General features: G+C 46.2%; 1 protein-coding gene across 1 annotated transcript in view; it reads right to left on the bottom strand.

Annotated features, from left to right (window-relative positions):
• The window catches only part of LOC125750984 (ephrin type-A receptor 6-like), a 150342-nt gene that overhangs the window by 15212 nt on the left and 107847 nt on the right, over positions 1–27283 (bottom strand). The window contains exons 6-11 of the mRNA XM_049029381.1: positions 10762–10886; positions 10203–10365; positions 8897–9005; positions 2588–2658; positions 1028–1153; positions 356–541 (exon numbers count right to left, since the gene is read on the bottom strand). Of these exons, the coding sequence (XP_048885338.1) occupies positions 356–541; positions 1028–1153; positions 2588–2658; positions 8897–9005; positions 10203–10365; positions 10762–10886 (780 nt within the window). The remainder of the gene's footprint in view (positions 1–355; positions 542–1027; positions 1154–2587; positions 2659–8896; positions 9006–10202; positions 10366–10761; positions 10887–27283) is intronic.

Below are 27283 nucleotides of genomic sequence, written 5' to 3'. Positions count from 1 at the left end.
TGGAAAGCACATTGACGCTGGACATCCACTGCCTGCCAGTGACACGTGCCCAGGCTCCGTGGGCTGGCCCACCATGCAGAGGCTGATAGCGGAATCGCTGCACTGCGGCTGATAGAGGGCGGCGCCCGCAAGCCGTCAGTCAGCTGCACTTATCTCAGCCTTGGGTTCGACAAACTGCACCGGGAGTGGCGATGCTTCAGCCTGAATTCCCGTGGCCGTGTTATACCTTCCAAAAGATAAGAATCCATACAGGGGCCAGACAAAATGGTGCAGGACAGCTACACACTGGGGGCCCGTAAGCAGCCCCACCCCCCAAGCTCACGGCCGTCTGTGTCTCAGCGGGAGGCAGTCTTACTTCTGGTGACTACACCTTCCAGCCTGATGATGTTGGGATGGTCAAACTGGCCCATGATGCTGGCCTCCCGCAGGAAGTCCCGCCTCTGCCGCTCCACATAGCCGCCCTTCAACGTCTTGATGGCCACTGGGATCTCTCTCTTCCCCGGGGTGCGAAGACGCCCACTGCACACCTCGCCAAATTCACCTGCCACAGGAAGCCGAGCACCTCACCAAAAACACACATTCCTGGACACTTCATGCTAATGATGTTCCGCCGAAAAGCTCACAATTAAGTATTTTTTTACTGGTTGTCCACTGGGGGGCAATCATGATGTGTTAAAGCAAAGTTTTGTGTAAAGACGTGCTTTTCGCACTTAATCCATCTACTGAACAACATGTATCTTACAATTATGCTATACTGCAGCATCTTTCTGCTAATAAAATGAAATAAAATACATTTGAATCAAGCACAATAATAAAATAATCTTGAAAAGAACAAGAATTGTATAATATACTGAATACATTATGTATGCATTTCAGAATGAACAAAGAGTCCTTTACTCTGTACAAACTGAGCGAGTTTGTTATAATCTAGCAGAACATGGACCTGCAGAATCTAGCGAAACAGTAATATTATGTCCTCTAATATAAGCTGTGCATGTCCCTCCCCCCCAGATGCAGGAACACAAACCTGCACCGATCACCCTCTCAATGCGAATTCGAGCCGGCTCGATCTCCTTGGCGAACTCGTGCACAGCCTGCGCCGGGTCCTCGTAGGTGTCTGGGTCAATGTATGTCTTCATTCCCGGGAAGGGGACTGCAGTGCACACAGAGAGCGGTCACTCACATCGACGAGAAAAATGAGGTACGGAATCTCGGCTCTGTGGATCACAGTCCCAAAAGGCGGAAATGGGGCAACTAGGGGGCACCGTGGACACCAATGAAGCTAAACAGAGTCCTTATGCATTGTAGTCTGAACCGGCACTGCAAAGACTTGCTCACGTCACTGAACCCATGTGCAGTGCACTGGTCAGTAGACCTAAGCATCTTGAAGCTTCGGGTCAGCTGACGTAACAAGAGGCTAGGGGCTTACTGTGTAGCAGTGTGCAGCTCAGTATACCTGGCAGACTGTCAGTGTGTGTCCTCCATGCTGTGTGTGTGTGAGATTCGCATGCAATGTCAAAGCCTTGCCATAGACAGAGGGGGAATCTGTCACCACACAGTCAGGATTGGAAATTGGGAATGGCAGGAACAACCAACCACAAGACGGACGCCTGACGCCTCCAACAATGTTTATTTGCACAAAAAGAGACATTGACATTCCTGGGCGGGGGTGGGGGGGGGGGGTGGGGGCATGCTCGCAACCAGTGCATGGCAGACACACAGCTAAGACTGTAGGCATGATGATTTCATAAGACCCTTATTTATCGAGCACCTCCACAGCTGCACTGCCTGCACAATGTTGTCTGCCTCGACACTCTGCTGTTTCATCAATCTTTCATCATAGGAGTGGAAAAAAAGACTTCTTTTGGGGCCGGGTACATCAAGCAAGGGAATAAAGAGCTCTGGCTGAACTTGGGAGAAAGGTGAGAAGGAAATGCACACGGGAGGCTTTAAGGTACGTCCTCCTGGCCCCCTACTGACCCCTGGCAGCTAAAAATGCCTCAGAAGTCTATTGTTTACAGAAAAGTGATCCAAGGGCTGCACATGATCACTCATCTGGCCTTTTCGCCCCTACTGAGAATTTCACTGCTGCCCACAATTAACTTGTGCTATCTTAATTTATGATGCAAGTCCTGTTAAATCTTTGTGAAGGCTTTGGGACAACTGTGTTTACTAATAGGGAAATAAACTGAATAAAACTGGAAAGAGAATGATTGCCGTTCTGCTGGGAATAGGCAGGGGTGCTCTCTGATTGGAGGGGGGGGGGGGGGGCAGGGCTGCTACACCCTGTAAATGTGAACATGCAGGACCCTTTATTGCAGTCTTTCCTAACCTGGTCTTGGGGACCCAGAGACGGTTCACGTATTTGCTCTTTTCCAGCTCCAGGTAGGAGTAAAAACGTGGACTGTCTGCGGGTCCTTGAGGACTGGATTGGAAAACACTGCTTTACAGAACACCCAATAATTAACACATCTGAATTCTGGAGAAACATAAGCCCCCTGCACCTCAGCAGTTCATTGGGTCTAAGCACAGAGAAAGCAGGAGGATGTGGAGACGGCACACAGCACAGTGAGCAGACTTCTCTTACCATGTCCGTTCTGATAGGGGCTCCTCCTCTTCTCATCAGACTTCATCTTAGCCTTTATATACCACTGACACCTAAGACCACAGCAGGAGCACTGGTTAGAGATGCAAAATGCAATTTTAATCCCACCCCTGAAAAAGGCACTGCTGCAACACAGAAACAAATGACAGTGACACAAGACTGTCTTTCCCCATCCTGCACATTTCATCTGTGGATCAAAGTTCTGTGCAGCCAGAGGTCAGGGATTACAGGAAGGCAAAGCCCTTAATGGAATTCACCTCATCATTCCATCCTTCAGCCGGGCGTGCCGCTGAGCTGTAAAGCTCGCCCCGGCTCCCAGTCTATCCTCCGCCCTGCCGCTAACGCCTTCAGAAATTGAACATCAGATCTCCTCAAAATAACTTGACAAATCTCTCTAAAGTGGTGTGAACTCAAGAGGGCTGGAGACACCTCCGTTTTCTCTGCCCTAAACACTCTGTGGAGCGGTGAAGCTAGAGCAAGCAGGGGGCGACGAAGAGGCAGTTACACCGGGAACTCCGGCACCAGAAAAGGAGTCCCGCGTCCAGCTGACCTGACCTCCGTACCTCCTGTGGCGTGCAGACGTGCGGCTTCAGGCTGGACCATGCTGCTCATTAACCTGCACTTTCCAAGCCTTCCCCGTGCCCCCTCCTATGATGTCACATGATTTGCTGTAGGCTGGCGGGGGGGAGGGGGGGGCTGCTGATGTCTGTGCTCTCTCACAGTTGCTACATCCAGCTGGTCTGCAGTGATATTATTTCAGATTCCTCTACGTATGGGGCAACTGGATGGCTGGGGGGGGGGGGGGCAGTGCGACTCAGCAGGTTAGGATTCTGTGCCCTTGGTTGAAAGGTTGCCTGTTCAAATCCCACAGTGATTTGACCACTGGGCCCCTGAGCGGTGCCCCCAACCACTGAGAGCGCCACGGACTGGCTGATCTTACTTTTCCAACTGTACATCACTTTCGATAGAAGTTTCTAAATAAATGTAATATAATATAATACACATACGACTAATTATACAGCTGTATTTACACATTACTGTTTACTAGCATACTTATTTACATCTAAGAATAAAATCTACTAAATACAAAGTAGCTTTTTCAATTCAAATGTTTGCAACCTACCTCAAATGCTGCTTTTCAGTGCTTATTAAATGAGACATGATTGGGATATTCATAAATGCATTATACATCTAAATTGTATTAGCTGAGCTACAATTTTTTTATTGGATGAATCAAACAATAGAAAATCTAATGTTATTACGTATGTACTAATAATATTTATGTTCTCGTTTTATTCTGGTAACACCTAAATAAAACTGAATAAACGCTGATCTTTCAAAAAAAATTATATAGAAACATGTACTTGTTTTCCATCATCATTTTTATTCCTAGCAACGATCTCGGTCTCATACTACTGTGAAATAAAAATGATTAACATCTTGAGTTCAACGTGTTTTTGTGTGATTCATTCAATCAACAGCTTGATGAATCGCAATTTAAATTGGTATCACGTGAACCTGTAAGCAGAACAACAGAAAAGTCGATATTCATAGAAGGAGCAACACTTATGCAGGCGACGTTAATGGGAAGTAAGGTGGGAGATGAAATGGTTCCACGCTTGGCGTCAATGATGCTGCATTCACTTCGGCTCAGTCTTCCTGGCGGGATTGCACCTGGACCAGTTTCAGTAAATTTGATTAGTTGCCTGGAGATGTACTGAAAATCCCCACCCAAAAAATTCAATTGGGATATCGTATCCATTTTAAACACCCAATGCTGCTGCCCTAAAAATTAACAATGCATTTTATTCATAGCTAAGATGCATATTTTTAGGTTTGTGAAGTGAGAGAAAAAGGGAAAAGTTGTCTTTGGCAGGAGTTCGCTTGGTGACGGAGAAACTCTGCGACATTAGCATCTTGTTTCACACTTGAGAAGTTGCTGGCGGGATTTCTCTTCCATACACTTCCTAACCAGATGGGCATAGCTAATAACAGGCTGTGCTCAACACGTTCACACACTGCGTTCCACATCAAACTCCCCCACTTCTTCCTTGAGCTTATTGATTAGCATTCCCACCTTACCTAGCAGCAAACTCATTTCCTTTAATTGCTGCTGGATATAATTACGATTTACGTAAAGATTGCACTGAAACCTGTGAGGCACTGGGCCCACGATTACATACAGAAGAAGCAGGCAAACATCTTTTTTATTCTCTGCTTCGGACGGCCAGCTCAGGTTGGTTTATCGATAAAACAGAATCACGTGTTTCTCCAGCTAATTGCTGATAATTTAGCCCGTCACTATCTGACCGATATCTCGTCCCACACGAGGGGACTGAAGCCAAAGAATTCGTTTGTCCCTTACCTGACCCTGCATCTCTTCCCCGGTTATGCTTATACATAAAGAATCATGTGCCTGGTGCAAAAAGCCCCACAATGTTACCATGGTGACAGAATTTTTTGTGAACTGTCAAACAGAGCTGCTAGTTAACGTATCACCCTGGCTGGATAATAAGTAAGCCGCAGACTGGGCTGTCGATATAAATGAACGCGTCACCCAATCGGAGACACAGGTGCGAACGTGTTCCATGGATTCCCCGGCTCTGCCTCTTTCTTGAAAGCAGTTTGGCATTAAAGGGTCCTGCTGCAAAGAATGGGACATTTGACAGACAGGTTTACCAAGCTGTTGACTGACAGAACAGCTGCATACTGTCCCTCCCCTCCCCCCCACCCCACCCAAAACAGGCACAGCTGTGGTGTCTTTACCCTTCATGCAGGAGAGAAGCCGTGCTATTTTCACTGATGATGGAGAGCCAAGGAGAGCTCTTCCACACACGCACACGTAAATATGATATCGGAGGTGCTGTGAGTCTCTCGCCCAGCCTCCTTGCTCAGTGCTGTGTTGGAGATACATTAAACTGTCGGCGTGAGTCTGGACGACCTCCTTTTAACGTGTCAGTGGAGGACAGAGTGGGTGAACATCCACCATGCAGCTGTTTGCATGTCAACGCGCCCACAGTCAGAGAGCATAACGAACAGCTAGAAAGAGACGCTTGTGTCCAGTTCCAGGCCCCTGCTGAGCTGCCAGCATCAAGAAAAAGTTCCTCAAGTCTGCCATCCTGAACCAGTGAACCAGTGGACCTATGGCAAGGGCGCGGCGGGGGTGCAGGTACCCTGGCAGATTCCTGGGGCCCATTTCTTTACAAAAGTTCTTTTGAATACGCAAAATTATATGTAAAATTGGCCTTGGCGAGGGGTGCAAGGTGACATTTTGATAGGGGGCCCTTGCAGTTATTTGGGAGGCCAAAGCAGAGATGGAGGGGGCCTCATGAATGCAGGCGACAGCCTTCACAGACACGTAACGAGGGGGGGCACCTGCCTGTGTGGGAGCATGGGGCTGGGCCAGGCAGTGCATCAGCATGCACAGGGGGCGTCTACAGATGTCTGCAGGCTTCCGTCCTTGGCCACAGGCACACCGGCTTTTATTAACTCATGAACCGAGTGGGCTGAGCTGCTGACTAAACAAGCAAGCCACTGATCACCTCCACATACCATTTTTTGCTCAATCCAAATGAACTCTGAATCACTGTGGCGTGATGGGCAGGGCTCCCAAACCGTACCCTGTTTATCCTCTAGTGTTGCTGTGGTGACAGACAGAAGCACAGGTACGGATTTCTGCCAGGGTGGGGTTCGAACCATGGAGACCTCTGCTATACGTCCTGAGCAGTTTTAGCCAACATGCAAGAACCCCCCCTTCAGGCACTTGGGAAGCCCAGGGGGGTGTCCGATGCCCCGAGGATCATCTCTAATCATGTTCATGTAGAGCTGTGTGCCATACGTGCACCTAAGCAGGCATCAGAGCAGTAATTTCACCGTCAGTGGGTGGGAAAAGGAGACGAATGCCGATTGCAGATCGTGTGAGATGGGGACAAATGGAGCAGAGGCACCTGCACACAGCACCCTGGCTGAAGGGGGACAGATTAGAGTTGAAACACTGCGAGGTCACTGTTTGTTAAATCCACAGGCTGAGGACCGGGGTGTGACAAGCCGGGATCCTGACGCCATTCATTTCTGCACGGAGAATCTCAGAGCTTGGAGCCTGAGGTACTTGAAGCTAAAACAATCACAGCTCGAACATGGAAAAACACGCTGCAGAAGAGATTATAACAGATTATCAACGCCGTTAAGGCAGCTCACACGGCCACTAATGCGCGGGTCGCGGTAATAAGCCGGGGAAGACGTGTTGGGCGCCGTTTCAAAAGGATCATTTGACACGCGGTTTGCTGAATAAAGCTGCTGTTTCCATGGCAAATAGACTAATCCCATTAGGGGCAGCGCTGCTGACAGCCTGCTCAGCACACGGTCAAGGCGACAGGGCCACACTGCTCGCAAGGTCACATGACTCAGGGACCCTTTAACTGGGAACAACGAGAACATTTTATTAATGTTACTGAAACAGTCCTTGTAACAGGGAGGCTGTAACCCCAGTCCCATACGGTTATACGACGTACAGTGTTCTGCTGGAATCTTTTCTCCCGATGGATGACGTGTGGGAGGCGATCGTGGCTGAGGCATCTTATTAAGAGTGATAATGTGTTTAACCTTATTTACAGTAAGAGCTGCTTTTATGAAAAAAATAACATGGAGAGCTACAATTGGCTCCCTGTGGGCTACTTCTACCTTGCGAACAGTGTGTTGGTGTCACCCCCCACCACTCTCAAGTGCTACCTGCATGCCAAGGGGAGTAAGCTTCCCTGCGTATGATGTTGCCGTCTGTGGCCAGTCACCAGCGAGCTATAGCTTTCCTCACATGCGAGCTCAGCCAGAGACAAATTATCCCCTATTTTTCCTGCTTGTGTGGAAAATAACGCGTGCATAGCGACATAGCTGAAACCCTTTCTAAAAACCATGGAAATCTAAGCTAGACATTTTCCCTATGTATTATTACATTGATTTGGACAGCGTGAAGTGCATCATTGCAGTGATTCCTGTTTTTTCCTAGTTTGAATGATGGGCATTTATTGTTTTAAACTGTGAGTAGTTTAGACTGTGCTGTCTTTCGCTCAGAATAAGCCAGGAATGCCAACATTAACCCAGGACTCGTGCATCGCCATAGAAACAAACGTGTACATAAACAGCAGGGCTGCCAACTTTGGTCAACTTGCTGGCATGAGATTTTCAAGTCTGCGCAAACATGCATACACATTTAATGCATGTAACGGTTTTATTACCTTGTAAACTGTCTATAGGGTTTGCAATCTCCTGCAATGCTTGTGATGTAGCAAATTTTTTGTTTATAATGGAATGATACAGACTTGCCGTAAGATTTCTTGTGTGAGCATGGTAGTCAGAAAGCATGATTGTCACAACAGGTGAGAACCTTATACAGTAGCAGGTGGGGCAGCCTGGCAGTGACAGTGACGCAGTGAGGCAGCCGGGTCAGTCAGTGTGCCCCCGTGTGACGGAGGTCCCCTTCAACCCGTGCAAAAGGATCATTTGAATGCCGGCACAAACATCATTAAGCGTGCACACCGTGACTAGGGAACCTGCTGCTCCTTGCTGCCATAATTCCAAAGGCATCCTGTCTAACCGGCAGGAAAATCAATGGGGTCAGTTGGCAGAGAGGGCGATTGCTGTGTGACCGTCAGCCCGTTAATGGGTACCTCAATGGGCCAAATTGAATTATATTTAAAGACAAGTGCAGCGATAGCTGTCAGACAGCCGGAGGTGACTGGCCTCTGGTCAGTACTGAGGTACAGCCCCACCAAGTCTCTGTGGAGGACTGACCAGATGAGGCTACATCTCAGACTGTCCACCTCAGGACCCAATCACACCATGAACTTCTGTTCACCACCGCAGCCAAAAGCAGAAGTGATCCCAGTGGGACACCAGGGGGGTTCCCCTTAATGTAGGCATATGGAGAACAGAGTCATGTGACCCCATGTGAGAACAATCGCTCTACAGCACTCTAAAGCCAGAACGACTCCCAACAGAGGATTAACAGTCACCACCGAGTCACTTTCAAGTGGACAATGTCAGTACAAGGTTGCGCTATACAACTTTAAAAAGGTCTTTTATTCCTGAGAATACAGCAAGCTAGGTTAATGCTGCTTTGTAGCAGTGATATATTTAGATGTGCCTATTATAAAATGCATTTTTCATTGCTGAGGGCGCAAAGCCCTGTTCCTCCTTCACAGTGAAGGTGCCTCGTGGTAACAGTGAGGAGGTCCCGACTGCTACGTATATAAACGCAGCATGTGCCATCTGGGAAATGGAAGGGGCCTCTCTTACCGTCCTGTGATGAGGAAGAACAGGGTCAAGATGACCAGCAAGGTGAAGCCGCCCACCGCTGCCGTGACGATGACCAGGACCTGGCCTTGATCTGCCTCCATGTCCGAAGCTGGAGGGCACAGACAGCACAGACATGGGCACAGAAACCTTCAGCTTCCATGGATGCTCGGGGACAGCCAGTCATGTGGTTGGCTGGGGTAATGGCCATGTTGTCCTGCAGTGGCTAAGAGGACAGCCTTTCTAAAGTGTTTTTAACACATTTTAATCCAGGGGCTGGACTACAGGAACTTAAACCTGATTGGTCCCTGGAGTGTCCCTCTGTATGAATTATGGCCCCTCTTATGACCCCCACCGTAAAAAAAAAATCCTAGATTTACCCCTGTTTCAATCGCATACAAAGGGCAGCATGCCCCCTGCTGGCAGTGTATGCAAATAGTCCACGAGACTACACCCGATTTCCAATCAGCCACCAATGCTCAGACATGTCAGACCAATAATGTCTTTTGGATGGAACGGTGAGCGAACCGCAGACTTGGCCAATCAGGAAGAAATCACCACTGTGAAGATTCAAAAAGTAAAGACAAAGGGTTTCAACCACGGTCAAACTTTTATGAGATCAAAAATGTACTAAATTGCATATCATCATATTTTGAAGGTTAAACCTTGCATGTGGTTTTCTCCTGTTCAATTGGTTTTTATTCATCTCATAAAATTGCAATTTGATTGCCTTGAATGGAAGTAATTCGATATTCAGGATTCCCCATTTATTAGGAGGTTATCAAGCATCCTTAATCAATGATAATTGAAATGCAATTGTTGATATCTGCCTTTTGTGTGAACAAATAATGAAGATCAATTTGAAATTAAAATGTAGGGTCATGTTGCAGATGGATGTCAAGAAACTCAATGAATTTAAAGAAGAACATCAGGGCTGCTTAGATTTCCCCGACAGGCTCTGGAAATGATTGCTCTGCTTCTTATGAGGGGAAGCCGGCCCGTGCTGAATGGTGGGCGGCTACACAGACACTGTGGCCCAGCCAGGAACCTACATGTCCTTTACAGCCGTGAATAGCTGGACTGGGGTGAACTAACGAGGTCTGGAGACCTGCAGGATGTCACATGCCTTTGGCAGGAGTAAAAAATAAGGAGAATCTCTCAGTCTTCATTGTAGCCAAGCTCGCCTTAGCCCATAACAAACCCACAACATCAAAAGAAGATATAAGAGCTTCAGAGGTGAAGGTGGAGGCATGGTGGTGAGGATAGCCCCCCAGAGAGGGACCCCCAGTAGCAGGCGGCAGTGCCTTACTCTCGTCTCCTGTCTCGTACTCGAACTCGGGGCTGTAGCCGCTGTAGCCGGTGGCGGTGCGAGCCCGGATGTGGAAGATGTAGCAGGTGGAGGGCCGCAGCCCCGTGATGATAACACTGGGGACTTTGGTGCGGGTCGAGGAGTAGGTGAGCTGCTCATGTTCCTGCAGGGGGGGCCAGAGTGCGGGTGATGGTCACAGACACGGGTGTCCCCTGGGTGCACATGCTTATATTTCACTGAACGTGATGTTGCTTCACCGCCTTATCAGAGAAGCACAAACTGTGATGCAATTAGGTGTAACATCTCCTGTTCCATCCCCATCCGAAGCACAGGTGTTATGTGGAACAATCACTCATCATTGCTGCTTTTCCATCTTTGTTTCAAAATCACATTGGCTGTCAGGCATTCTGACTGGATGAGGAAATAGCCTTAAAGGATGAACTTCATTATAACATTGCATTGAATGACTCCACTGGTTGTGTCCTTAACATATTAACTACAAACTCTTATGGTTACAGTTTTAATCTGTCTAATAAATATGAAAAACCAGCTACTGTACCTTTTCGTAGTACTTGACTTCATAGTCCAACACAGCCAAATTGGGCTGTTCTGGCTCCTGCCAGGAGAGGGCGATACTGTTCTGAGAAGCCCAATCCTTCCTCACCATGCCTATCAGCAGGGGACCTGCAAGGCAGGGTATAGATGATCCCCAAGGTCGCAGCGCCGGCCCGCTCTCGCACCCGTCTGCCGCTTGCCCGGGCTCATTAGCACGTGTTAATGAGGGCTCTGGTAACGCCAAGCCCAGAACCGGCTACACACAGCGCCGACCCTTTAACAAGATCTGCTGCCTGATATGCAGACAGCCTGGCAGGTGAGACCCCTCAAAGTGCCTCGTCCAGTAAAGCAGAAGACTGGCACCTCTAGCATATGCTGTCAAGCCCAATTTAACTCGGGTTCCGTGTGCCCATCATCATAAACCTGCTTCAGTTAAGTCATTCAGACAGAGCAGTTCACAAATTGTACGATTTTGACGTGACACTGAAATACAAACAGCACAAACACCTAAAGAACATCAGCAAGATGCTGCTGATGAATTACCATGGGACAGATGCTGAGTATAGAAACGATTAAATTGTTAAATGATTAATGTTTCAATCAACCAAATGGCATTTCACGAATTAAACAGGTAAGGGTTATTTGTTAGAGACAACATGAGGCACACACATATATTTTGCATTCATGCTTAAAATGTATGGAATGGTTTATAATGGGGAATTACACTGATGCTTTTCATTTTCGAGTTTTTCATTTCTTAGTACCAAAATTCAATATCAGGCCAGCCTCCATGTTATTATTCATAGCAGAGAAAGAACAAATATTTAACAGAGAAGATTAAATTTGTATTATCGGTACTGATTGAATTTTTTCTTCTAAATATTCACCCGGAGCCCACTAAAGCAGCCAAGGAGCAATAACAACTTCTGTCCTGCTAATTAATGTCTCATTAGGTTTATAATTGCAAACAGAACAGGCCGGTGTTATCGATTCCAGGGTGTCGATGCTTACCACTGACGCTGAGACTCCGAGGGAGGTTGCTGCCGCGACGCTGCACACCTTAATACTTCACACCCCTGTCCGTTCCCTGCCTTCCTCCCCAGCGTGCAGGTTATTTTGGCATCTCAAGGTCCCGCCCCCCACGCCTGTGTCTGGCAAGTCCACCGGCTCAGGTGATCGACTCATGCTGGGAGAGAGAACCAGCTGCCGAGTTGCTGATAAGCTGGCGTGGAAATGCGGGAGGAGGCCGACCGCAAGCATGTGGCACCGGCTGCAGACAGTACCGGCAAAGAATCTCCCCTGCGCTACAGGCGACCTGCCGGCTGGCTGCCCGGAGAAGCTGGAGCTTTCAAAGGCCGCGGAGGGGGGAACACCCAGTGACTGGAGCGGTAAATAAACAAAGCGGGACCTGGTCTGCTGGAGCGTGTGTGTTGAATGGGCAGAGCCAACCTGCTCTCACAGACTGCAGGATTTGGGTGTTACTGCCAAGGGACACCAGACATCCGTCCCCTGAGGGGTCATGCTGTAATACCAAACAGTCTGTTCATTGTAGGTAAACTTCTAAATGTTATATAATGTTATGTAATTATTATTTCTAATTCCTGTTTTTTTCTCTTCACAAAAATCTCTTTGCCATCACACCACTGGAGTATTTTGGGACCATAACACCAGTAGGTAGGAGTATCCATGTCTGTTGTTTGACCATGGACTCTGGACCCTGCTTCTTATTTCCAGGTTCTTCTTGAGAAACTTTGCCACAATTCTGGACAGTAACTTTCCCTCTCTCAGGCCACCGCTCGACGAGGGTGAATGCCGTCCGATTAGATAAAAAGAAGCTGTCAGTTACTAGGCAGACTGGTTGGACCTGGCAATCAACCATTCTGAAATTCATAAGCACTAGCTAAAGTGAACTAATATAAACTCGTTAAGTGTGCTTGACCTGCATGCAATTTTCAATTAGCTTTTGTCCCCTTAAGGTTTCCATTAACTCCTTAAAAAAAATCAGTTCAGTCAGGTAAGTGCTAAATGAGGTGCTAACCCATACGATACACTGTAAACAGCACGTAAAGCTGCTCTGAGAAGCATTCGTGTGTTAAAACACCACTTCAGCCTTTGCCTTTAAACTTCAGTGTTTGTCCGCCAACGCTGTTACATTTATGCTGCATTAGAAGAGCAATATACCACAAAAGATATAGAAGACAGAAAATCAGGCAAAGTGCTGTAGGTTCAGCTCGCCTGAGATATGGGAGGACAACCCCTCATTATCAAGAGCAACTACAGTGCTGTGATTCTCTGCTTTTCATACCAATCACTCTTTATGAGGGTGCTGGGAATTCATGCCCAAAATGAGCCAAAGCTGGTAACTTCAGATCAGCAATGAGCAGCAGTCATTTCTAATCACCAAACCCACTGTAAGGAAATAGATGCAGCCCTTAGCTACCGAAACAATCCCTGGCACAAAATAAAAGCCAGACATGAAAAACAAACTTTTGTCTAAAAGTTTCGTTTCGAGCCTACTAAGCATTTTCAAATAATGGGCGATTCAGCCATACCAAGAATGTAAAACTAAGCCCAATATGCTTATAGGAGTTTTATACAAAACTGTTTTGGGGGCATAACGAAAAGGTTTCCTTCTCATACAGGCACTTGCTCATTAACCCGTCTTTGATTAAACAACCTGGACAGATTCAAGACGTACATCATTTTGTTTCTTCTGCTTTTGAACAGAGTCTGATATGATCTTGATAAATCCAGATCTAAGCTTCTTCCTTCACATTCAGGGGATCATTTAAGCTACAATTCTAAGACACCTCAAAAACACCACAGCACCAAATGGCACTGCACAGTGCAGCAGGTTAAATGCCAACCCCATGACCCAAGGGCTGCCATGGTAGCAGTTATGGTAGCATACTTGTGCAAGGTGTTCAGCCTAAATGGCTCTTCTGAGGTACCCAGCTGTGTAAGAGAGCAGACTAAGCTGCTTTGGATGAAAACATCAGCTCAGCAGCTAAACGTTGTTGTAGTAGTTTGTTCAATGGGCCATTTATCATGTGATTTACTGCTGTGCCTATTCACTACCTGTATAAGTGCTTTTTGAAATATGGTGAAATAGGAGTAGAATCAGGCCTAAATAATTCCTCCAGCCAACAAAGCTTTGAAAGGTCCTCACTCAAAATGTAAAATACTACATGAGAAGACTCTAATAATCGAAATACACAATGTCACACCCAGAACGTATGATATATTATGCATGATACACCAATACTATGCACACTCATATGCACCCAGAGAAATTTTAAATCCTTGTATTGCAGACAGACAGGCAGGCAGGCATACAGACAAACAGAAAGATAGACATTATAGAGTCTTGTGATTAGGGCCCATCCCAAGATACTCGTGATTTTAAAAAATACAATTACACAGCAGCTATGGGGTTCCAGGTTCAAAATTTCACACATCAAATATCCAGTGTGTAAGATGCAGAGCACTGCCAGCACAACCCGGAACCCAAGCAAGATCCTGTTCAGGCTCCAAGCGTCCTTGTGTGAAAGGGTAGGTGGAGATCTGGCAGCTTCGTCTATTAGTGTCCTTTTTCTAATTTGGGTTGTGGCTTTTTTGTCCTCACAAAGCTCCCATTTATGCTCCTGTAACTTCCCAAAATCCAGAGTGTAACTTTTCAAGGGGGATTTTAATATCCCCCTACAGAAATGTGAAACAGCTACACTCAAAAACCCATCTCACCGCCACTAAAGGGAACAGTCGGTGTTTCAGCTGACATTGAGGAGAGATGCCGATTGTGTTTCTTTAAAAAATAGAGTGATTAATATTACCTGAAAGCTCAAGCTGATAGACTGAATTTCCTTTGAAGGCAACATACACTAAGGATTGTGGGCTACGATAGTTAGCAATGCATTAGCACCTCTGCACTGAGGCCTGCCAACTCCAATGTGCTGACCAGTTATTTGCAGTCACATATCCCTTTACAAAACGGACCAAATTTTCAACTGATCACACACTATAATGCTTTGCCTCAGTCTTGAAGGTCTCCTTAATACATGCGCATAAATTTTTGGTAAGAAAAACAAGAGAAATCTGCTCTATTTTAAAAGAAGAAAGTCAAATGAGTTTGGGTACTAAAACTCTGCTCCCTTCCACCACAGACCTTAAGTGGAGCCCTTTTCTGTTCACGGTGAAACAGCAGCTGCTCTGATCATAGCTCGTATCCAATCCATCACGCACACCCGCTGAGCGCCGCTTCCTGGCCAGGTGTACTTAATGGGTAATTAAAACCATCAGTCATGGAACGGGGGCCAGAAGGATTCCCCGTCCATGAGAGCCTGCGACGGTTTGGACTTCAGCCCTCTCAGAAGCTGACAACTGTTCCAGGAAGGTAGAAACTGAGGGTGACACGGGCCAGGGCAGGCCGGCGAGGCTGAAGGCGGCACGTCCTAAATGGGGCCCTGTAAAGGGGACACTTCATCTTGTTTTCCTTAAATGGTCATTTGGAAATGTGATGAGACGTTCTGGCTGGGTGGCAGAGTGTGACCCCCGCCGCTCCATAAGAATCGATACTCATTTGCCCTCATCCTCAGGAGTAATTAAAGGAAAGAATGAGATTCTCGTGCCAGTGCCGATTTCTGTGCAGGAACAAATCATCCTGCATTTTGTGATCTTAAGAGCTTCATTAAGGGCAGATCACAGTGGGACAGGCCTGCCCCATGATGGAGAAGCAGCACCTGACTGCCTCTGGATCACTCCAAAAACAGAGGCTGGCATAAGTCTTCTTCGTCAAGCAATAAAGTGCAATTTGATTCTACTGCTTTTTCTGAAGGAGCAGCGTAAATCGTTTTCATTGCTAAGGGAACAGCATGTTCCTTTTAATAACTGAAATATTTGTCTTTTGCAAAACAGAGAAAAAATGAAAAAGAGCATGGGGGCTTCACACCCCCGCACATCTTAATTACAGCATTTCGAGGATCCATTACGCCAACCTAGGGTTCTGATGCGCCTCTTCCAGAACTATAATTTTCCTCGATTCGGCTTTTCAGACACATATAAATGCAATATGAGGGACAGATATGCCCTCCACCCCCCATATCTGTTATCTTTTACAAGTGGAATTATTGCATTAAGGTAACTTACACAGCTTTCCACAGGCTAACTGGCTGGCGAGCACTCTCAGGGTCAGCATGCTCTGCTTCAGTGTGCTCATTTACTGTGCTCAGCATCAGTGTGTTCAACCACACCATGCTCAGCTTCAGTGTGCTCAGCTTCAGCATGCTAAGTCACCATGCTTACCTTCAGTGTGCTCGAGGTCTCTCTCTTCACCCTGCTCAGCTTCAGTGTACTCCAAATCACCGTGCTCAACTTCAGCATGTTCATTCACTCTGCTCAGCTTCAGTGTGCTCGGAGTAACTCTCTTTGGCTTCAGTGTGCTCGAGGTCTCTCTCTTCAGCTTTATGGAGCTCAGAGTCTCTGTGCATGGCTTCAACGTGCTCAAAGTTATCGTGCTCAATTTCAGTGTTCTCAGAGTCAACCTCACCATGATCAGCTTCCGTATACACAGTGTTAGTGTGTTATGGGTCAAACCCCTTTGTGTTTATACAATTTTAACTTACCATGTAGCAGTAATTAATGAGCTGGAAATTATCTTAATAGGCAATAATTGACTAAAACTACATTACAAGTGCTGTTATAGGAGCTTCCAATTAGAATTTAAATTCTCAAGGATATCAAGAAGAAGCTGTACAGCGGGGTGTTTTTAAATTAAGGTAATGCTAAGGTCACGTTTTTCTCCACAACTCAAGAAAACGGCTCCATGAATGAACTTCAGTGATTAGTCCTTGGGGCACTAATATGTGGGAATGGAAAAGTCAATGAGCAAGTGATGGGGGGGTCTGATGAAACAGTATCCCCTTCCCTCAAAGAACTTTTCGAAAAAGAAAAAGCATCCATCACTACCTCTTAGGCAATTAATCAACTCCATTTCCATTAATGAGTCAATCCTTAAAATAGGACAGTCATTAGATGAAAGGAAATTGTCTATGCCAAAGGAAGGATTGCTGATAAAAACTCTATATTAATCTATGTCAAGGGGCAAAAGTGGATGAAAGTTCCTGCTAAAGCTACGCTAAACACCTGGCGAAGAAGCTTCATGAAGGTGGATCTCTGATTTGGCTTCCTTTACCAAACTCCACACTTCAGCATATTCCAGCATACTCCACCCAAACTCCTCTCCTAACCTTTTAATCCAGGGTATAAATATCAGGAACCCATACCATAAGTGATATTTGAAGAAAAACGGAAAAAGAGTCCAGTTCAGCTTGTGTGATATAACAGTGTATTTAATCACTGGGCTCGGGCAGGTTGAGCAGATTCTCTTAAAAAAAAAAAACAAGGCAAAAAAAACAACGTTGAGTCACAGTCCTCAGGATCTGATGAACGTCACTGCAGTACACACCGTATTTAAGGTAAAGGACCACGAAATGTGGTTTAGTTTTTAAAAATACTGGCTTCCTGAGTGACTGCGAAGTTATGGCAAAATGAAACCTCAAAGCAGTGCACTCTGGGAAAGTTACGGAAACTAACTGTTCCCTCTGGTCCCCCTCTGTAAGTGTGATGGGGGTAACTGCCCCCCCCCCTTCTGGCCCTCTGCATCACCTGCTCCTTTGCATGCTGTGACTGCTTCTATCTTTAATAAATGACATAAAGCTGGGTCTTTATTCACTGTGCACATCTGCATGCCTGTGATTCATCCTCTGCCTTGGAGTAGCTTTGTCTCATCAGGCCTGCAGCAGAACTGCGCTTGCCTAACAGCCCCACTGTCTCACTGGCGCTGTCTCACGCCGCCTCCTTGCGATGGGAGTGTAAACAATGCCGCATGGAGCTCCAGATGTGCGGCCAAGTCATTGCCCGTGGCTGTCGCACCGGGCTCTGACTGAGACCGCCGGTGCACACCAGTCGCCATGGTGACACAAGGCCATGTCCTGACGTGCTCCCAGGCTGCAGTCCAGATGGGCCGAGACAGACGCCGCCGGGCCCAGGGCCCCTCAGGAGCAACCACCATCAGGGTCGGAGCAAGGAGAGCACCTGTGGGCCCACGGCACTCAGGTTCTCTTGCAGACAGATTGGCCACCCCCCACTCTCTCTTACCCCCGCGAGCTCATAAATGCTGCTTCTGCTCCTCAATTGGTGGCAGACGCTGCTCCCGCAAACTACATCGTCAGCACCACGCGGGCAGGAGTGACACATGCCCTGGCTTAGCTGGTTGGGGTACCTGCCTTATCAAACCACTCAGTGCTGCCCTCCCCGATGCCAAAGGCTGCACTGGCCAGGTGATTTGGTGATATGTGCCTCCATTCATATTCATGAAGTATGAGGTTTATTAATGTCTTCTGGTTTTAACATGTAAGGAAATTAAAGTGAATAGAGAAAATCACAAATAATGTCACTTATCCTGCTCTCCTTATCTCATTCGGCATCTAAATCTTATGAGCTGGACTTATGTTTATTCAGTGAGAAAAGGTCTTATCGGTAGGAAACACATTACTCACGGCTTAAAGACGGGGCTCCCTTTAATACCTAGATCTAATGTAAGTCTTTATCTGTCTATTCTCTGAATTTATGGCCTATTTTATATATAGATACATTTCACATTAGGATAGTGATCTTTACATAAAGTCCAACAGCTTGCTTGTCTTACTCAGACAGCTAGGGATCACCTCAGTGTTGCCGCTATAGAAAGAAAATGCAGTGTGATAAATACCATTTTATTTCGGTTCCTAATGCCCAGGCACCTTAATGTCAGGGTTAACTATTTACTAATGGATTCCATCTTTGCAAAAATATGGCTTCAAATATTGTTCAAGCAAAGGTAACGCGAAATGACTGATTTATGAAAAGTTCTTATAACTGTCAGGCCTGCCAGTGTTGGCAATCTGTTGAACATCAAAACACCGATGTCAGTCTTTCATGTTACAGCATCATATACACAGAAATTGCAAGTGAAAAGAAGGCTTAAAAAACATGGGGAGAGCTGCATGGATACGGCAGTCATTTTGCAAGCCTGCTCTCGTGGCGGCATGATTACGGCAGATCCCCGGTGGCTCCCTGATGTCACAGCCTTCAGCCAGTATCCAGCTGAGTAACCGTGAAGCTCAGAAGATGGCCTTCCGCTGTCAGAAACCTAACTGCACCTCACTTCTGCAGTTTTCAAAGCCAGCGCTCTTAATTGGGTCTTTTTATCACCTGAGAACCTGAATAATTCAACACAGAGCCACAGTGGACATCCTTCAAACAAATGCAGGAATGCCCTTACAGAAATATCTGACCTTTAGAGTTAAGCCCTTAGATCTACAAGCGGATAATGACTGTTAAACAAGTGCAAGAAATGTTGTAGATACAAGGGGCAGACGAACTTACTTATACCCTCGAAAAATACACAGGCTTTAAGGTAGCTCACCCAGTGTGGTACACAAGCACAGCGGCACTTTACGAAAGAAGGAAACCTCACAGCACCAAATAAGGTTCTGCCCATTTTCACTCCTCGCGTTTTCCTCTATGCACTACATGCCGGTGACAGCTATTTGACTTAAACAGTAGAAGCTTTCCAAATGACACCCTAAGCATCTATTAATTACCGCCGACTGTCTGTCATTTCAAACAGACTGTGTCGGCTGGTGGGGTAAGCCTGACGAGTGTGTGCTGTGAGGCCGCTCATTCACTCCCAGCAGTCCACGGCGAAGACCCTGACAGTGGAAGCCTCGCTTTAGCCCAGAAACGAAAAGCCTGCTCATCACACTCTGTGTCACGCTGCTGCCTTGTCGACTTCACTTTATCGGCATGGCACATCTACAGCCTTACTGCTTGTTCGCGCCGTGCTTTAACGGTAACTGATGTCTGCTACGAGTCATGGAAATTATCCTAGACGATGCTGTCTGTGTAGCGGCAGAGTTTAAAGATGCTATGATCTCGTGTCAGCCAGGACACCCCCCTCACTGTCCTGCCCCTTTCCTGGATGGTATGAGTACAACAGCCCCACTTACTGGGCTTAGAATCTTTTTCGACAAACAGTAATCAATGACACTCAGAAAAGATTGCAAATGGGCCTGTGTGTAGGGGCCACACTTATTAAGAATTCTCACCCAACACCTCTCAGATAATTAAAATCATAATGCCTGAATACGCAATGTCCAAATGGTGAGCTGCAAATTGATTATTAATCTTACCGAATATTTTCAGGTTATGCCAAGTCGAATAATGCTTGGCTAAATAATAAGCAAACAATCATTCTTTGGCAAAACACAGAAAATACATTGGTGGCACTGCAATCAGTCATGTTGACAAGCAAGCGGCTACATAAAGCTAAATGACAGAAACATGGTCAAGTTAAAAACAGTGGCCTGAATAATCTTGGGAATTAACAAGGCAGCAATCTGATTTAGGACAGCTTTTAGCTAAGAACAGAACAATATGTCTGCATTACTAACTCAAAAAATGTTCCACAGTCACTTTTAGCTAAAAACAGAACAATATGTCTGCATTACTAACTCAAAAAATGTTCCTCAGTCAAAATGATCAGGAACATGTACATGAACATGAACAGAAGGTAATTTTGTAAACTACTGGGGGAAAAAAGTCAATTTTGAACTTGTTGGAGGAACGAATCCCACGATTCATCTACAAAGGAGACGCATAACCCTGCATACAGCACTCACAGATATCCAGCAATCTGCTATGAGTCTATCTACTAGATATGTGCATCCATCAATCCTGCAACCATTTATTTAGTACAGGGTCACAGGGGGCCTGGAGCAGGTCCCAGGAAAGACAGGGCACAAGGTAGGGGACTCCCTGGATGGGATGGCAGTCCATCACGGCAGTCCATTTCTATGGGGAAGACTCTATTCCCAAAAAGATGACCTTAACCCCTAACCTTCCTGCCCTAACCTTAACCATAAGTAACCAAAATGCCTTTTGGTATTTTTAGTTTTTTGATTGCATTCACAGATATTTGTGGGAACCTGAAAAATGGTCCCCACAACATCAAAATAACAGGTTTTTAATCATATTGTGGGGGACATTTAGAGGCAGCAACTCGCAGCCTATCAAGGCGTCATGTTACTTGAGATGCGAATGCAGAGTTTTTTAATTATCCCACATATACATTCATTACGGTCACATTCAATTACCTAAGGAAATACAGTCGTACTTTATGACTTCAAAAGGGAGGAACACACACCTAACTAATCAGGGGCATCACCCTGATACCCCGAGTTTTACTGCTTCAAAGCCAAAGGTCTGAATTAATGTGTAAAAGCGTTAAGATGCTAAAAGCTAGTTCTGCACTGTGTGCAGGATAACAATGGTTAAACAGCGTAATTAAATGGAACAGAAAGACAGACTAAATGAACAAGTGATAAAAATAGAACATGTACTACCCACATGAAAGCATGGTCTATAGAAGGCTATCAAGCATTTTTCTTATTTCAATTATATTTGTCAATAGATTCTTTATATGTTCACCACAAGAAAGTGTTTCTTCTTGTATGATTATGGCCACATTCATGCAAAAATACACACCTAACATGTAAGGCACTCAAGGGAAAAGCATAAAGGAAAAATATAAAACTTTCATATAAACTTTACATTTCACCAAATGAGTTAAGATATCGCTCTAGGACATGTAGGAAATACATGTCTATTGTTTGCTGTTTCTTAATAAAATTTTATACTGCTTCAATATTATTGTAATGAAAGACATGTATGATCTCTCCACACTTGGTCGGTTTAATTAGACATAGGAAAATTGTGTGACATTAACTCAAATTGAATAGATCAGATGAAAAAGGATGTTTCCTTTTCAAAATACTCATTCTAGTTGTGTGGAACAACTGTCCATGATTCAACTGAGTACATTCAGAGAATTCTGTATAAAAATGAATACTGACAAAATATTCACTTACAGTATTATGCATTATACATGTATATAGAATAAAAATTTCTGGCAGCATTAAATTCACATGTATTTTACGTGAATAAAGGACATATATGTCTACTGACACAATAAGTTTACAGTATACGCCTTTATTTCTTATGAGTATCACAAAAAGATCTTGTGTAACTTGGGTAAAACACGTCAAAGTCACGTTATTTTTAAACATCTTTTCCGTATGGATATAACTTAGCTTGTTCATGTAAGAAATCTCACTTCTGACATGCTTATATTGCAGGTACACAGACTGTTGCTTGCGTACACAAAGGCGCATAAATATACTTGTCAGATGGTCATATTTAGCTAATTTCATTAAATGTTGTCACTGTATTTGAGCTCCATTACGTCTTTCATTGCAGTTATTTCAAGCGTACGTCTTTCAAAGTAGTAATCAGGTATATTACACTATTTAATTAGACTGCAGTCATAAAAAGGATATGGTCCAGCAATCTGTGTATATAATCGATAGATACAGCAGGTCACTGAGGCTTGTGTTCCGCTGCTCTATTAGACCAGGGTGGGGGGTGGTTTTCTTGAGATAGCATCAATCCAACCCCCCAAATGCTGGTGTTGACTTCCATGCACAGCAAGTGTTCTGTGGATTCAACTGGACCTCTGTGAGTCTGCAGCAGTGCTAAGCTCTCATTGCCCCCAGTCAAGAGAGGGGGTCCTTCCCTCACCCCCAGGCCAGCTGCCTCTTGCCCCCCACTAACCTTAAACCCTGGACATTCGTGCATATCCTGCCCCATCTTTACTACCTGGGCTGCAGCTCAGAGGCAGGCCTCAGAAATCCTCATGGCTCAAGTTTACACATCACAGCCAGCATTATTTAAGTGTATCGCGATCTTTAAAACAAATCCCACTAACTGATCTATGCATAAGGCCAGCTCATTAGCAGTTGTGCTTAGCAGCGAATTCAGGCTGCATGCTGCCCTGGTTGAAATACAGAGAGACAACTTATTTTGAAGTCTAGGGAAGACGAGCCACTCTGTTAGAGACAAGGGTCCACAAAACATGGAATAGAAGCTCTGGGTTTGATTTAATGCCACTGACCCAAAAACAAGGAACCAAAGGAGACAGAAGCAGCCTTTAGAGAGGAAGCCTCCACCTCACACAAGCTGTAGGCTATTCCAAAGAAGCCTTCTTATTGAATGGGGCCCCAGTACTCTGCATCTGATTGGCTGAGGCACCTCAAGCTTTTCCTGGGAGAGAGGCCATCCCTTCCAGAATGTTCTCAGAAATGTCAGCAATAGTGATGTGCTTCACTCCTTAAACGCTCTAATAATCTCCCTGCAGCTTCAGACCAGATCCATTTACACGTGGCACCATAGCAATTGCAATATGGCCGACACGACGCGTTTCCACCTGCGTGGTTATATTTTGTAATCCCCAGCTGTACACATTCTAAATCTCAGTGCATCCAGAACGGAGATATAAAAATATTCAGCTGTGTGAAGTGGCTACCAAGGATATAAAAAAATAGATTAAAAAAGAACATTATACCATGAAAAACCACCAACACTATTCACCGTGTCTCACATGAAAACATCTCCTGTGCACACATACCTTATAATTTAATCATTTAATAGCTGGCATTTCAAGGTAAAATTTATTTGATTTCACAGCTGCTCTGTCCAATTTAGTCAGACCGACACACATAGACACGCGCACGCGCGCTCACACACACACACACACACACACACACACACACACACACACACACACACACACAAAGACAAACAAAGACGACCACACACACAGAGAGCACAGACAGTACTGCCCTGGTCGTACACTCTGTGCAGCCACACTGCACTAATCTCCAGCAGCTTTCCTTCTCCTGTAGCCCTCTTGCCCGTCTCCCTGGACAGAAGAGCACAGCAACAAAGCCACTGCCACTTAACCAGCACAGTACTGTCTGAGGGCATCGCCAATCTCCCAGGTTTCATTCAGACCCAATCAAAGGCTGGCAGGTAGAAGGTGGCCGTAGAGCGAGATGGAGCTTCTGGCATCGGCCTGTTCAGGTTCTGTTCTCTGCACTCCTACATGTGAATGTTCACAGAACCCCTGAGCTTCGGGCCCTGCTATGCCCTGGTGCTGGTTCTACAGGCCTGTCTGGCCCATCAGAACTGCCTTTTCTGCTGATGGACTAAACATGGAGAAAAGGCCGAAGAAAATAAAAACCAACTAGTAAAATAGCTGCTGTCAAGCAGGAAGCCAAAGGGGGTGGCTACCATGGCTGTCTTGTCTGAGCCCCCCCCCGGCACACTCTCGGGTCTCCTGTCTCTCTGTCCCAGACTTTCTCTCAGTCCCCCCTCCCCCTCAGGCTGGCCAGGCGTGTTTCCATCTGTCAGTGGCACCCTGGGTAAGTACCTGCCAGCAGAGATGCCTCACCCCCCACCCTCCCCGCCCCCCCCACCACTACCGGACAAGACAGACAGCCTGGGTGGCCTTTAAGCTGACAAAAACCTCAGAGCATGAGACACAGGTGAGCACATGGTGATGATGACGATGATGATTATTATCATACAGCCACAGGCTGAGGATGCTGCTTCATTAAACCGGGTTAATTAAAAAAATTACACACTCTGAAACTCTAATGCAATAACCAGCCAGCACTGAGAAAGAAGTTACAGATACATGTCTGTGAAAGGCAGGGGCCTGATGCCATTAACAATAAAAATCACAAAACAGATTAAAGGAAGTCAATTAATGGGTGACATCACAGACGTGAAACTGAGCTGTAAAGAATTAAAGACAAAAAGACAATTTAATAGAACGCAAGGAAGAGAAGGGGAGCTTTTAGAAAGGCTTCACATGGTATTAGTGGGAGACGGAGAAAGGACAATGGTGATGATGGTGATGCTGGCCGTCTAGCAGGCGAAGAGCAGACAGGGGTTGCTGCACTCTCTGAGCCTTGGAACAGCACGCCACATGCAAGCTAAATGTGCCTCAGCAGGTGTAGAGCAGGTGTAGCAGATCCCAAAGTGAGACACGGAGCCTCCTCCATCCACGTCTGGGTTTGGCGCCACCTGTCTGTAAATGTGTGTCCATCTTCCTGGAGCATGTGTCCACATATTCGGTAGTACAAGATCTATTTAAAACTACAGTCTCCATGCAGAGCAGGCAGGTCTCAGCGGGGCTGCTGTAATAATGCTTTAATGGCTGTGCCATCAATAACGTGCATTCTGGAAACGCCACTGCGCGACAGCACAGCAAATAAACGAGCAGCTGCTGGGGAGCCGGGCGAATAGGGAGACTCGTACTTTTTCTTCATCAGATTAGCTGCTAGAAACTGACATCTAAGAACAAGGGGCTCCTAGAGCTTCACACTGCAGCCTGCAGCATGCGGGATAAATGCTACTGTTCCCAAGCGGCGAGCCTTCCGAGTGAGGAAAGAGGGATGGGCACTGCACTGTGGGCCCTTGCCAGCATGATCCAGCATGAAGCCACAGATGTCTGAGCTCCCAGGATGCGTGCATCATGCATGGCCCTCAGACACACTCACAGCCCTTGACATGCACGCATGGCCTCCGAGATGCAATCATGGCCTCGGGGACGCACTCATGGCCACTGAGACACACTGAAACGCAGCTTCTGGGATAAACACAGACAGACCGTGTCCTGGTACTGAATCAGCACTATGGCCGACAGGGTTGGACTTGGATTAAAAATCTGCTCTGGACGTTGGCTCCTCCACAGTAAATACTGCCAAGTGTGTGGGGGGCGAGGGCCACAATGAATTTTGCCAGGCAAGATGGCTAGTCCAGCCCTAGCAATGGAAGATGGGATCATAGATGGACCATCATGTGGTTTTATTAAATCACTGTCCAGCACTGCGTGTCAGGAAGGACTCCATAAAAAATCCAATTTAACTGACCAGAGTCATATTCTGTGGTGTAAAGAATTAGGGATCAACGAGGAGGAAGTTTCATTTTGACACTTGTAGCATACGAACAATCCACCGACTAACTGCTTGAACTATGGACAAACAATTTCTTTGAATGGATTTTGAACGAATGTCTATAATGGGACAATAAGCATCCCCTCTCTGGACATTGGACATGTGGAGCATCTACAGCCATAATACAGCTTCTCTCTGCTGATTCGGCCATGAGGGACAGTTCAACACTGTTATGTTACAGTCAAGGGGTGCAGCCTTGATCTAGGGGGAACAGCTTATTCTCACCAAAATGTGGCTTGATCACACCAGGATGTTCAGTGTGCATGTCTCTGTAAATCTGTAAGTCTCTGTAAACTGCAGGTTTCTCCGATTTTCCCGGAAACAATGCAGATCACGGGGCACAGGACATCCTATCCGAATAACGGTTAGACTGCTCCGGGTTTAACGTGACAGTGAGAAATACCACTCTGAGTCAAATGGCACCTACAGGAATGGATGCGTATGGCAGCCTTGCCACAGGAACGCAGGAAGAGCTTGTCTGATAGTTCTATTTGTCATGGGTGTTTCCCTGCAGACTCCGCTGATACCCACATGGCTTTGCAATTAAAACAAATGAACTTCTCACTGGAAGGGATAGCTGACGAGGAGGCCGGGGACCTTTGCGGGGCCCTCGCTGTGTCTGATGGGCCCCATGCACTCCCTCCCTCCCCTTCCTTCTCTGTGGCTGCGAGCAGCTGGCGCCGACTCTGTGGGTGCAGCTCCATAATTACCCAGGCTGCCTGGAGGCAGAGTGCAGGTTATCTCAATCAAATTGGCTTCTTGGACAGAAATGAAGATAAAGCCCCATCTGAGGAGCGATTATTACAAAGCGCTTCCCAATCGCAGCGTAGGAAGCCGCCGCTGCATAAAGACGTCCGATCTCATCTATACACAACGTGGCAAAACACTCTGCTAGCCTTCTGACATCATATGGACATTTCAATGACATCAAGCGTCATGCTTCACTGTATCCCCTAGGGGGCGCATGATTTATAATGTGCTTGCTGGCCTTTTTAGGTTTACTTAGCTCTTTATGCAGGGTGACCGTGTGGAAGGTTTTTAGGGTTAGGGGAGATACAGTGCAGAATAATGAGCAATGAAAAAGTAATATAACTTTTTATCACTGGTATACTTTTTTGTGAATATATAACTAATGGGCACATATCAGAGCTTACAACAACATCCAGAAGAAAAGTGCATCCAGGAGGCATCCAGAATTTGAACTGAACTGTACCGAACAGCAACCAAATCATTCATTCGTCTTCTGTAGTGCTTCTGTAGTCGCAAAGCCAATTCTGGAAAAAAGCGGAGACAAGGCAGAGTAACCCAGCACATGCTGGCAGCTCATCACAGGGCATACAGACCATTCACACCTACGGACAGCTGCATGCACTTTCAAGCAAGTGAACCCAGAAGCAACCATGCAATAACATTGGGAGACGTGCCTAATGCACATCCTTAGAGTCAGGGCTGGGAATCCAGTGCAGGTCTCCAGAGGCATGTGACGACTGCACTCAGCACAGCACTACCGTGCAACTCATAAGCGAGTCAGTTTTCTTTATAGTCACTGGACTTTGCCGGCGAGGCCTGATG

The sequence above is a fragment of the Brienomyrus brachyistius genome, chromosome 1, assembly GCF_023856365.1.
Source record: "Brienomyrus brachyistius isolate T26 chromosome 1, BBRACH_0.4, whole genome shotgun sequence".
Lineage (NCBI taxonomy): Eukaryota > Metazoa > Chordata > Actinopteri > Osteoglossiformes > Mormyridae > Brienomyrus > Brienomyrus brachyistius.
The sequence above is the reverse complement of the archived record's forward strand: the minus strand, read 5'-3'. Positions and strand labels throughout refer to the sequence as shown.